This window comes from Thunnus albacares, chromosome 9, assembly GCF_914725855.1.
Source record: "Thunnus albacares chromosome 9, fThuAlb1.1, whole genome shotgun sequence".
NCBI lineage: Eukaryota > Metazoa > Chordata > Actinopteri > Scombriformes > Scombridae > Thunnus > Thunnus albacares.
The window spans coordinates 4,252,837-4,265,954 of record NC_058114.1 but is presented as its reverse complement, the minus strand read 5'-3'; the positions used below and the strand labels follow the sequence as shown (position 1 = coordinate 4,265,954).

At 39.3% G+C, this 13,118-nt stretch overlaps 1 protein-coding gene across 1 annotated transcript in view; it reads right to left on the bottom strand.

Annotated features, from left to right (window-relative positions):
- The window catches only part of ghrhrb (growth hormone releasing hormone receptor b), a 35,523-nt gene that overhangs the window by 5,925 nt on the left and 16,480 nt on the right, over window positions 1–13,118 (bottom strand). Inside the window, exons 4-12 of the mRNA XM_044361715.1 lie at window positions 7,949–8,049; window positions 6,756–6,853; window positions 6,473–6,605; window positions 3,041–3,194; window positions 2,848–2,908; window positions 2,144–2,213; window positions 685–776; window positions 442–571; window positions 278–319 (exon numbers count right to left, since the gene is read on the bottom strand). Of these exons, the coding sequence (XP_044217650.1) occupies window positions 278–319; window positions 442–571; window positions 685–776; window positions 2,144–2,213; window positions 2,848–2,908; window positions 3,041–3,194; window positions 6,473–6,605; window positions 6,756–6,853; window positions 7,949–8,049 (881 nt within the window). The remainder of the gene's footprint in view (window positions 1–277; window positions 320–441; window positions 572–684; window positions 777–2,143; window positions 2,214–2,847; window positions 2,909–3,040; window positions 3,195–6,472; window positions 6,606–6,755; window positions 6,854–7,948; window positions 8,050–13,118) is intronic.

Sequence of the window (13,118 nt, the reverse complement as noted above, 5' to 3'; positions counted from 1 at the left end):
TCTTATCAGATCTATGGAAGTTTTTAGTTTGTGGTGTCACTGGTGTCCCAAGTCGTCTCCAAGTGGCCAAATTGCATCAATTGCTCTTACTCATTACTGCATGATGCTAAGCTGCTAACAACTGGCTTAAGCGAGTGGATGTTAAGAGGCTAGAGATTTACAATATACTTTAGAAAACAAAATAGTTTTGACTATCTGTAGTGTAGCTAAGAGATGCAAAACCACACCACTGGGTGACCCTACAAACTGTATTACGTACTGTATAGCGTTTACTTACCTCACCATTTAGGAAACAGTAGAGCAGGGCCACAACGAATCCCTTATAAGTACAAAACACATTATCAAACAAAATTAAATATTAAACGTTAAACATACAGCGCACACGCTGATAAATTTAGTTTCATGCTTTGGTTACAGGTGTTGTTTTGAATTTTATTTTACCTGAAAGGATCCCAGACCTAGCTCTATGAAGATCCGGGCCTCTGCTCCGGTGTTTTCTGGCAGGAAGGCAAACACCATGTAGTGCATCCCAAACAGAGGAATGAGAAGCAGAGTGGATTTGGCCAGTCTCCTGCACACAAATGTAACAGACAGACACGCGGTGACTACATGTGTGAGTGCAGGTGTTTTGTTTGTGTTTGTTTGTGCCATCATGTGTGAAGGAAGATAATAATTCTGTCTCACTTGAAGTGACTGGTATCGTTGCCACCAACACCAGGAGATCTCAGCTTCTGCACCAGAATACGGATCACATTGATGAAGATGATGAAGTTCACCTACATGAAATGAACAAATGCAGCCATTTTTCTTTGTAGCACCGCTGCTGTATCAATAAACTACACCTGCAGAATGTGTTACTGAAGATCTGAAATGCATTGCTACTTGTGATACTACCACTGGGGGGTGCCAGAGTCCGAAATTTCACAAATCCACAAAACATTCCTTACAAAAAGTTAGCAAACTCATTGCTATCACTTGTACTTGCATTATGTCTTAGCAAACAGTTGCTTATTTAGATATTCAGCAGACAAAACATTTATTTGTAGCCCTGTTTCTGGCCACCTGGCAGATTTAAGTCCAATTATCAATCTACTGTTAGCTCCATTTAGTTCTCCAACAACTTAACGACAACCAACAAAATATCTGGCTCCTTACTTATCATTTGTATGATTATTTGTTGAATAATAAATTTTTGATGATGACATAAGGGCAAACATTTATTCAACCCCTGGTGTGAACACCAGGATTTAAAACTGAGAAAAGCATTTTTGCAGCCACAACCACTCACTGGGACAAAATAAATCTATACTGATTTTTCATGTCAGATTCAACTAAAATGAAGGAAGCTCTTGTAGCTTATTAGCTGTGTTGCACAATTCACTTTTCTTTAATCTTCTTTGTCAGAGTAAAGATGGTACAAATACATTATTGTCCCGTTAGCAACCAAGCTACTGACCGTTAGCAAGCTTGTTAGCTGGGAGAGCTTCTCCCTCTTCGATAACTTTTTATTGAATGAGATGGTGTGCAATGGTGAACAAACAGTTGAAAGTAAACAGAGAGAAGCTCCGGGAACTATTGTGACTGACTTGCAGTAGCCCGGGTGGACTGGCTAGTGAGTTAGCAATTAACTTGCCAGCAGAAACAGTTCACCAACTAGTCCTGCGAGTAGTCACTGTTACCAATCTTCCAGACCCACAGATGGGCAACTTTGTGGTGTGATCACAGCTTTAGCAGGTGGGAAACCAGTAAGAAAAGGGATATGACCATTGCAAATTAGGGAGAAAAAGAAGAACACATTAAAAAAGTACTAAGTATTTTTTTATGGTACCAGAAAGCTTGTTACAGCTATAACTAACTTCTCACTCAAAAAACAAAACCAAAATCACACAAGCAGGAAAACAAGGAAGTACACTGATTAACTGCTGATGTAAAGTGCCAGAGATGATGATCTGCACACTGGCCAAGTTTCCCTGCTTCCATGTAGGAAATAAACAGGCTTTCCTGGATTTTTATCGTCCGTCCTAATGTGAACACCAGATAAGAGTCTACAGTAGCTGCTGCAGAGTGAAAATACAGGCCTAATCTAAGATTGAGGACTCTTGTAATTCCTCAATAGCTCCCTGTGAAACTGTTCTGTACTCACCAGTAATGATGCAGTTATTGGAGCTTTTATGATCCACCAGATAAAAGCCACATCTGTGTCGTCCCAGCAGCTGTGACACACGGCGTTCAATAATGAGATAAACAAGACCGTTACGGGAACACAATATTGTAGATCTCATCACACTGTCCACAGCCAGAACATACACACTGTGCATCATATATGTCACAACCATCCACTCACCATGCCATCACTATAATATATAAAACATAAAAAGCTATGCTAATGAGCTAATTAATTAATCTGATTTGTGCATATTTTAATATCTCTACATTTAACATGTAAACATCATGTGTAAGAAGCTTATTAAAAATTTAATGAGGTACAGTCGTCCAAAATGTAGTTAAAAAAAGGACATATATACATGGATTTTAAATTATAGTGTCTTTTCTATATTTATATATAGATTTATAATGCATGGTGCTCCAGATGTAAAGCAAATCATTTCAGAGGGAACCTGTGATGCAAGTATGATGTTTCTATCACCTATTTTTCTTGAGTTATATTGTTTTAATGGCACCAAGAAGGCATCATGTCCCAGATGCCTGGTACAGTGGTGGTTGGATGCATAAATGAATGAAAGTGCATCTTATTGGGAGGTTACTTGAGTGCGTCTATTGATTCTTTTTCAAAGTTTCCTCATTTTTATGTGACATCTTCTTTGATTTCCTGCTGCAGCAGCTCACCCCCTGTTATCATAGAAGTTTCGAGTCAGGATCCACGCCGTTATGATTGTAGTTGGGAGACCTGGTGGGCACAAACAGAGTGACCTGATCATTAGAGTCAAAGAAGAGCTTTTCTCTAACAAGAGACTGGGGCGGGCAGGAAGAAAGAAAATGAAGGGAAACAGAAAAGGATCATGATCAGTGGGGCACCCACCCCAGCCGATGAGTATGTACCACCAGAAATACTTCTTCTGGAAAACAAAGGTGAGCGCCAGCAGTGTCTGCAGGTACATGCCCTCCACCAGCAGCCAGAAGTAGTTGGCTAGGATGCTGAACTGGAAGAAAGCCACTGCTGATTTACAGGATGTCTGCAGGACAAAAACAACAAGAGCCAAGGATCAGATTAGACTGTAGATCTCATTTATCTGGAGTGGTCGTAACAGTAATGTCCTCTCCCATCAGTTTGTGGGTCACAGTGAGGTCTGTGATGATAATACGTTTAAGGGTACAGAGGATAATAGCTTGATATTAATGTGTAACCTTTTATTTTAAAGGCTGAAATTCTCTCCTTGGTCAGACACCAACTGAAGCTGTGGATGTGTTTTTATAATTGCACTCCATGTTGGTATAGATACTGACGAGGAATTGCTGCATTGTTGGGCAGTTAACACAACACTCTGTAACACGTTACAGTAATGTGATTACTTTTTCGGTGATGTAATGAAGTAGTGTAAAGCAAGAAACATGTTCCAAGCAAGTATACAAATGGTAGCGCCTGGTCAAGCCGGCACAAATATACAAACATACTCAACGTATGCTCTTAAGCACTGATGGAGGTGATCAATCAGTCCTCAAGGAACCGATATAGCAACTCATGTCTTCTAGAAATTACGTTCATATACAACTAAATAGTATTCCCAATTACACTGTGTTGACAAACATAATGGCTGTTCACAGGTAACGTTTTTTTTTTTTAATGAATGAAGCGTTACATCTGAAGTCACAGGGAGGAGGTCGGGGTGAATGGGGGACGTGCAAGATGCAGGATCCTGACACCACAGTCCTGGATTTGCATCCTAAGTCCCATATGTTGCCATTAGGCAACAAAAGAACTTTGGTTAGTGAAAGATCATGGTATTGCTAAATATTATAAACATGTTTTGCTTAAAGTCACTTTTTCTGTAATAAACCAAGACCACCATCTTTCCCTTCTGTTCTTTCTATTGTTGTTTCATCTAATAGTGACCCCTAGCTGCAACACTGAGACTGCAGTTCATGCTTGCGTTGCGTTAAGTGGTTAAGTTTCGTTAAATTGTAAAGTTTCAGTAGACACACTGAAGAACACAAACATGCCTGAAATCGATCTTGTGTAGCTTGAGCTCTGCTGAGCAGATAGTGTACAGTGAGTTTATCAGAGCTTTTTTGCTGAAAACAGATGAGGTTGATGAGACCGGTGAAACTAAGTGAATGTGTCGTAAAAACCGAAACGGTTTCCTAAAAGAGGCTAAAAAGTTCAGTAAAGCTGCAGAGTTGGAGACATTTTGTCATTATGAGCATCTGTTTCGCATCACAAGTTGTCATTTGCTCCATTCTTAATATCACCATATTAATAAGAAGACAGAAGGCATATTGACTCATGTAGCTATTTCAACTCTTGAGTCAATAGTAATGTAATTACTTTTTCCAAGAGTAATAAGAACTGTGAAGTTGATTAAAGATTTCTCAAGTAATTTGATTTCTACTGTTCTTTCATTCTCACTTTTACTCTTAACCCTTCTCCACTTCATCCACCAGCCCTCGCCTCTTCCTGTCACTATTTTTATGTTTCTCTCTAATCCCTGTAGGTTGTTTTTTTTTTTACATTCTGATGAAGTACAAGAGCTTTCTCTTTCCTTTGTCTTCTCTCTCTCACGGCCCCGTTCATCTCCGTCTCTCTCTCTCTCTCACACACATCCCCTCTAAATGAGTCACAGCGATGTGCTGATGCCGGTCCCTCGTAGCCACACAAGAGGGACACTTACCTTCACTCCAGGCAGCCTCATCAACAGAAAAATAGGAAGAAAAACACTCATCATTAATGCTCTCACAGTCTCCACTCAGTCACTCCCAGCATTTCAATCCCGTTCCTTCCTGCTCTCTATGATAATAAGCTCTTCTGAGTTCCTGAGGTTCATTTACAGAAAACAAAATGCAGGTAATCCTGACTGACTGTGGCAACTTAGACACGAGAGTCTTTTAGTTGTCAGTTTCAAAGTTTATAGACAGTAACTATCACAGGAGGAAAGTAAATAAGGGAGGTTTTACTTAGGAGAGAGGTAATTTTGCTAGATTTAGAGGGAAATATTGTACTTTCTGGTCCACTTAATTTAATAAATACTAATTACTTTGAGATTCCACATTCAAAATGAGATTATCTTATAAAATATTGCTAAAATTATCTATCTTTCCTCCAAATTAAATGACAAAATACAATTATGTTGGTAACTGCCCTCCAGAACGACACACATGAGCGTTTTCTGATCTTCAACAACTATTAAAAATCCCTTTTGAAAAATGAAAACAATCAGCTAAGCTTAAGGTTTAGTGTAAAAATGACTTGGTTAGGGTTATTGTTGTTTGGGTTGCCATTAAGGGTTCTTCATGGTCATAGTTACAAGATCAAAATAACATTATCACCACGGCTGCAACAGCTTTGTAACAGCTTTGTCACTTTGAACATAAACATCTCTACTTTTAGTTGAGTTTCTGAAATGACGCAGTGAAGATGCAGTCAAGAGGACAGTCTCCATCTCATAACTTATATTTCCTTAATTCTTTCCTTTTAATCTTTATTTTTGTGGTTCCTGAAGTTAGAACTAAACATGGTGAAGCTATGCTGCTCATATCTGGAACAAACTACCTGAAGATTTCAGACTAGAGACACTGTCGACTACTTTTAAATCTAAGCTGAAGATATATCTGGTTGCCATGGCTTTCAGTTAAATATTAAAGTTACACTTCATAATTTTTATCCTTTTGTTGCCTTTTTAATGCTCATTTACTTGCTTGCTTCTTTTAGCTTTTATTTGTGTTGTTCTTATTCCTGTTGTTATATTCTTTTGCATTATGTGAAGCATGTTGAATTTCCTTGGATATGAAATGTGCTATATAAATAATCTTGCCTTTCCCACATCATGTCTTTCCTTATTTCCTTCTTCCCTCCTGATGTGTCATTTCCTCTTTGATTTCTTCTCTTTCCTTTTCTGTCTCAAGCATGAAATCATGCAAAACTAAAGTTTCCCTCCAGTAATGTTTTAAGACATTAAACTACTCTGTTTTGAATAATAATTTGTGTCAGATATGTTTGCCACAAACTCATATTTAAGGTGAAAAGAGAAAAACTTCCTTCAGCAGATGAATGTGAAAACAAACTCTGCACATACATCATTCTGCACAGAGAAGAGAAACAACATCCAGCTGAAGGAAGAAGAAGAAACTTTTTACTTTTGATACTCTTTTGCAGCTTATTCTTGTAAGCTTTTAGGATGAGAAGCAGCATGACACATTTTTCCTACGCGGTTCCACTGGTTTTACTTTGGTAAAGGATATGAGTCCTTCACTGGTAAATATAGACACATTAATGGAGGACGCGGATGGTTTCACTCACCGTAGACATGAAGCAGTGGTCCAGGTTTTCATCAGAGAAGAGAACTCCATCTTTAATGAAGACAGCGCTCGCTCTCAGGATGAAAGAGAAGAACAGGTTGATGTGGATGTAGTTCCTGGTGCAGTGAAACTTCCTGTAGAGCAGAAAAAACACTTTCCTCAAAGGGTTTGAGGTATTTATGAATATAAATGAAGACTGAGGAAAAAGTGCTTGGTCGTGATGTGTGTGTTGAGACACTTTTATACAAATGTGAATGTTTAAATATTTCTCATGATGGTTTTACCTGAACACAGTGAAGACAAAAATGGCAGATATGAGAGAGATGAGGGAGGTGGCGTAGCCAGCCGTATACACCTGTTTGAAGTTGGAGAAGTATGTTGTCTGAAATGCAAAAGATACAAAAGTGCAAGAAAAAAAAGTAATGTTGGCATCAATAACTGAGTTTTTTGCCACTTGGGGGCAGCAGAAACACGCAATGAACACAACACCGACATATCATCGCCTTTTAAGTTGTAACTTGAAGTTACGGAGCAACATTATCATTCATTTAGGAGTCATGTTTCTGTCCACCTGGTGAATGTAAGTCCAATATTCACTCTCTTTTAGCTCTGTTTTTGTTCTCCACCAACTCCTGAGGGAAATATCTGGCTCTTTAGCTGCTAAATGCTTCACTATGTTCACCAGCTAGTCTACAGCTAACTGTGTCTGTTTGCTGTTTGGTGCTAAGCAGGTTGTGTACAGTGGCTTTTTAGAGCTGTTTCGCTAAAAACAGCTCCCTCTTGTGGCCGGAAATGATGCTATGAGCAGTAAAGTTGCAGCCGGACAGATATCAGATTAACTGAAATTCGCTATAAAGCTCTGTAAAGCTGAGGGGGGCTGCTGATAATTCTCTTTAGGTTCATCACTATGTGCTACACATTACATGTTACACTCAGTCATTCAGTCATTTAATGCATTGTCTTAAAAATATTGATTATAGCTGCTTTAAATCCCTCCCAACCCCCTCCCAGACTTTCTGCAACAAGGTCATACTGCTTCTTCCTCAGTCAATATTTTCATGACAGCATGAGGTCGCTAGTCAAGAGATAAAAAATAGAAGGTTTAAGCATTTTAATGAAGGACTAACGAAGACAAAGACACTCTTTAAGGCTTTACATTGATGCCCAAGAGAAGGAGAGAACTGTCCGTCATCTTATTTACAATCTGTGTGAAATAACATCTATCTTTTAGCATCTCCTGACCATAAAAAGCAAAACTGTGGGCTGGAGTTGCAACGCTAGTAATAAACAGACCTTCAGTGAGAATTGAGGACATCGTATGACTCAGCCAACAGTAACTACTGGTCTGTGACTGATAGGAATATGCTTTCATATCTTCAACACACAGTAGTTCCACAGATAGTGGACACTAAACGTGTGTCCTTGCTGTTTAGTTTGAGCGAGAAAGCTAAACTGAAATGATGGACTAAACGTCTACCTCCGGCTCTGTCTCCTCATCTTCCACAAACTCGCAGGCCTCCTCGTACGCCGGGTAGATGTCGGACCATCCATCTTCGGTGCAGTTCCTATAGACGTAACCTGAGACACAAATCAAGCTCTCAAGGACAGAACGGTTGCCAAAAAACAAGAGACAAGAAATCCAGAAGAATACATGAGCACAAAACCACAACCAGGAGGGATAATAACGGTTCAAATCTGAACAAAAAAACTGCGAAAAGAAAGAGATGTTGCACTTAAAAGTCATCCGAGAGAGGTGGGGTAGTGGAGGAATAAATAAAGTGACTGTCACACGGGAGTGTAACAGATTAATTTGGGAGGGAAGTTTGCACTCAGAGACTCTGCAATACTGAAGGGAGTTCAGACAGTTGGCAAAGAAATGTAAACATAAAGAGATGAAAGACTTGATGCTGCCTGACTTCCTGGGATTCTGGGAGTTTGATAGACAAAAAAAAAATACATATTTATGATGTCAGTACTGGCAAGTATGTCAGTCGATGTGGCTACATTGAAGTGCACACTATGTGTAGACATGTTCCGCTAGCAGAAGTGAAACAAATATTCTATTTATTAGCATCAGTAGCTGTTTAAAGGATCAGTTCACCCCCAAAAAATCTAAATAAAAACACCTTTTTCTCACTTACTGCACACCATGCCTATAGTTTAGTTTTATCTGCTGAGGTATGGCATTGTGAAAAATAATTAAGTAAAATAAATCTCAGCCTAGATCTTTTCAAACTCTATAAAACACCTTTGAGAGTCAGTACAGTCTCAATGACTGAACTGCAGCATCACATAAAACATGGAGATACACCATGATGGCTGATTAATGTTCAATTTGTTGCCGTTTGTTTAGATTCATCAGGCTCCAACATGAATATGCAGTTTTCCTGATGAGGTCTATTAGTTTTACTGAGACACTGATGAATAATAAGAATTAAACCGATCTCACATCACCTCTTCTGTCGGTGCAAATGCAACCGTAAACACATGCATACACATCAGCACAGACGTTCTGGTAGTTTCTCAGAAGAGAAATAACGCCATGGCTCTTCATTAGGATTCAATGGGCGACACTTAAACCCCATCTGCCTGTTAATGACATAAGCGGCTGGAGACACACCTATGAAGAGGGCGCACAACAATCACGTATGAACACTTACACATCTGAACACTATACGACAAGAAGAACAGGTTTCAGGAGCTTTAACAATGGCATGCATACCTTTCTTGCCTCGTGCAAGAAGCATTCATATGAACAGATTCTTCTTAAGAGGCACGTATGAGTGATTTAAGAAAATTTGCATTCATCAATTATGATTTTCTCTTAGGTATGAACAGAAGATGTCGTACGAGTCCTAAACAGATAGTCACTGCCTTTTTTCACGAGGGAAGAAACACTTAGAATCATAATGTCTTAATCTGACTGTTCACCATATTATCATCATCAAAGCTGCCAATTTACCAAGAGAGTTTTTAGATTTTATGATTTTTTATTGGCATATTTTGGCGCAGCAACTTATGGTAGTTGCTAGGAAACTTCTCTCATTCTGACAGTTGCCTCTATCTGCAGCTCTTTGTCCAGTATCATCTTGTGATGCAGCTGACAGTGAAACATCACCTGCAGGCTGTAATATTCACTCATCGTCTAACCCTAACCCTAACCCTAACCCTAATCATAGCCCTGGCCCTAACCCTAACCCTGACCCTGACCCCTAACCCTAACTCTGACCTGAACAGATGTTATTCATCAAGCTGAAACAAGCAATTTACAAAAAGTTCTGGCAGTTAAGAGAGTTTGTTGAATCCCACTTGTATGAGCAAACCTCACAGAAGAAAGTCAGTGTTTTGTGTTCCTCCTGCTCTGATATCTGCGGCTGAAAAATATTGTTTTGCCACAGTAAACAACAACACTTTCTCAAACTAGTTCAGTCCTTTGAGATGCTATGATTCAGACAATGTACTTGTACATGCACACATAAATTTTGCACCTGATGTGCCTCTGCTTTCCATAAGTCCATTCATTTTATTGGCTCACGGCTGTTCACTGTGAAACTGGTGATTCAACATTGCCAAGGTAGGTTGTTGGGGTTAGTACTCTGCACAAATATGTTCCTCTGTATGCACACAGCATATTATCAGTCTGAGTTTGTTGAAATGCAAATAACAATCCATTTTAGTGTGCTAAATAGGTTGTATAACCTAGAATAGTGCACTTTGACAGCTAATTAGCAAGCCGTTGGTGTAATGGCCATTTATGACTGACCAGTACATCTAATTATATATTTTCTGCTCCTATCTGAGTAATAAATGGCAACTCAGAAATAGAAGCTCCATCATTCCTTTACACAACTAACCTCAACCTCAACGCTGACTCAACACCAGTAATAGATTAAGACTTTGTTCACTTATCAAAAGGCTCTTCGACCAGGAGAAGCCTGTTAACGATGAATTTAAACGAGATAAATGTGCAGCCATGTTCTCCCACCATGGCCTGCAGTAAGAGCTCACTCGCTGAGCTCTACGACAGCCATGACACATTCGAGGTCACAAGGTTTTCTGCGTGAATATGTGTTTACAGAAAGGAGGATAGAAAGTTTACAGAGAAATAACAGAATTCAGTTTCATGATATGAGTATGCCTGCCTGTCCGGCTCCTCAGAACAGCCGAGGAGAGTGTGGGGGTTTGAGTCGTGGGTGGTTTTACCGATATCTGGTTGCATTAGCCTCAGTATAACGTGGTGTGCAGAGCCTGCAGGCCTGTAGCCGCAGCGTCAGTGGGTGAATGGTTGGATGTGAATGGAGGGGCGAAGGCCGAAGCTCCAGGGAGGGCGCTAGTGCTCATACCGCTACGCTTAACAAGCAGCGCCAATTCCTTCCTCATGCTCTTGGCTCCTACAGTTAACTCTTTGATTTTCCAATTCATTATTTTCTCCGTGCATGCAGCGTCCCGTTGGATAAACTGGATCTCACCACAGATCTAAAACTGTGCAGCACTGGAGGAGGAACTCCAGTGGGGTCCAGGAACCCACTAATACCAACTTATGAGGTCATCAACAGCAACCTCCACCTCCTGATCCCTGCTTGCAAAGTACGCGCTCAACTTTCACTCAGAAGCTGCTGTGGTTTTTATTCTACTTCTCTGCTGTCTTTCATTCTCACTGCTATTTGAAATCAGTCATTTCTTCACACAGCATCCCACATACAGTACATGCTCTTTGCTGCTACAGCCTCTTCTGTGGAAAATAATTCAGCAACACTGACTGATATAATGGAAGTCTGGAATAAATCGTCCAGTGTGTTTCTGCAAGGTTTTCATCAAGGTTTTTTTTTTTCTTTTACAGAATTAATAAGAGTTACACCCTTTATATGCCAGAGCCTGACTAGTGCTGGATTTTGGAGGCTGATTCGGCTGTGAAAGCTGTGTTTTATTCTGAGTTATCTTTCTTTTATTTAAGATGTGATGACATCCTCTGTTGGCATGGTGATGCTAATGTAGCTAAGATGAACTTACTCAGCAAAACTATGAATATTGCCAGCAAAATAATAAACAAGATGATGTTAGTGTACAAAACCTGTGCCCTCTTAGATATGTTAAACTTGTGACTTTACAACCACAACATCACTTGTTCAGTGTGCTTGAAGTTCTTCCATCAGGCTGATGATACAAATATAAAAGTAGCATCAGCCGTCACACTCTATAACACACAAGGCTGAGCTGCAGTTCTGGGGGGCCGGTACACACTCACCAACATGAGTCTTGAACATGAAACATGTAACACTCACAACAGTGTTATAGTTAGTGCTGCTATATATATTTGTGCTGTATTGTTCCTTTGCAATCATAGCAATATTAGCTTCTTATACTGAATATTTATATGCATATTTATATGAATGTGCAGTAGGATGCTGTATAGTATAACAGTACTATATATGATGGTAGAGACATATCTGTGATAACATAAAACTAGCCGATAATATCGGCCATGTGCATGTCATCAGTCAGGCTCTGATATTTATTTTTATCCAGTAAAACTAAACTAAACTGTAGGATGCTTCACCTCCGACATAGAAATTTCCACATAAAAACACACCATAAAATGTTAAAAAGTGGTAAAATGTTAAGTAATCTCACAGACAATCACATTCACAGACATAAAGGAGAGTATTTAAGATCTAAGTAGATAGTAAAAACCTGTTAAATAAGTGTAACAACTAAGACACTCTTTTTTTGTAAGATTATTATGCTTCCACGTTCATGTTTCAGAGATTATAAATCCAGAAAACCTCTTTCTATACCAGTCCCAGAAGTCCATCATTAACATGTGAATTTTTGCACTTACATTTAATCACATTGATATTTTTTTGCTCTACATGTAATTGGTCTTTTTAGAAAAATAATAGCAAAAATAACCTTCACTGGATGCAGTTTTTTCTCTCTGCCTCTTCTTCCTCTCCTCTAAACTCTCACTGGGTCTGTTAGTGACAATATGCAGATTTTTTCCTGTTCATCCATCTCCCAGATGTCCAGAAACACATTTTTCTAGCATTTCAACTGCATTTTTTTTATCTGTCTGTCAGCCATTTGACACTACATGAGAGAATCTGAGTGTATTTTGTTTTCTTTAGACGAGCCAGCTGCATGAGACAGGGGTTCGGAGGAGGTGGGGGTCATGTAAACAGTCGGCACAGCGCCGCTCTCTACAGCCAAGACACTGGAGAAAACGAGTCCGCGAGATCCGTGTAGAATAAGTCTCCGTAAACCACTCAGTGAAAGCATAACACCAGTCCTAAGAGATCTCTAAATATAACCTGGTCACTTTGCTGAGCTGTAAACTGAAAGATGGATGAACTGAGCGAATCTGCCTGTCTTTTTGGCTTCTGACAAAAAAAAAGTGCAAACACAAGCAAAAGGATAAAACAAAAGATCAGCATGACTGTTGGCAGCATTATAAATCTTTTCTCTACACTGCTTCAAACAGGAATGAAAAAATGTGAACAACAAAAATGAATTCTGATTGATGACAGCTAAACTTCCTCAAAGGAAAAAAAAATAGCAAAGAGTAAAGAAGTATAAAAAATCTACTTAACAAAATTTTAAGATACATTCCCTAATTTAGTTGTAGCAAATTTTAAAACCTCTCAAGCAGG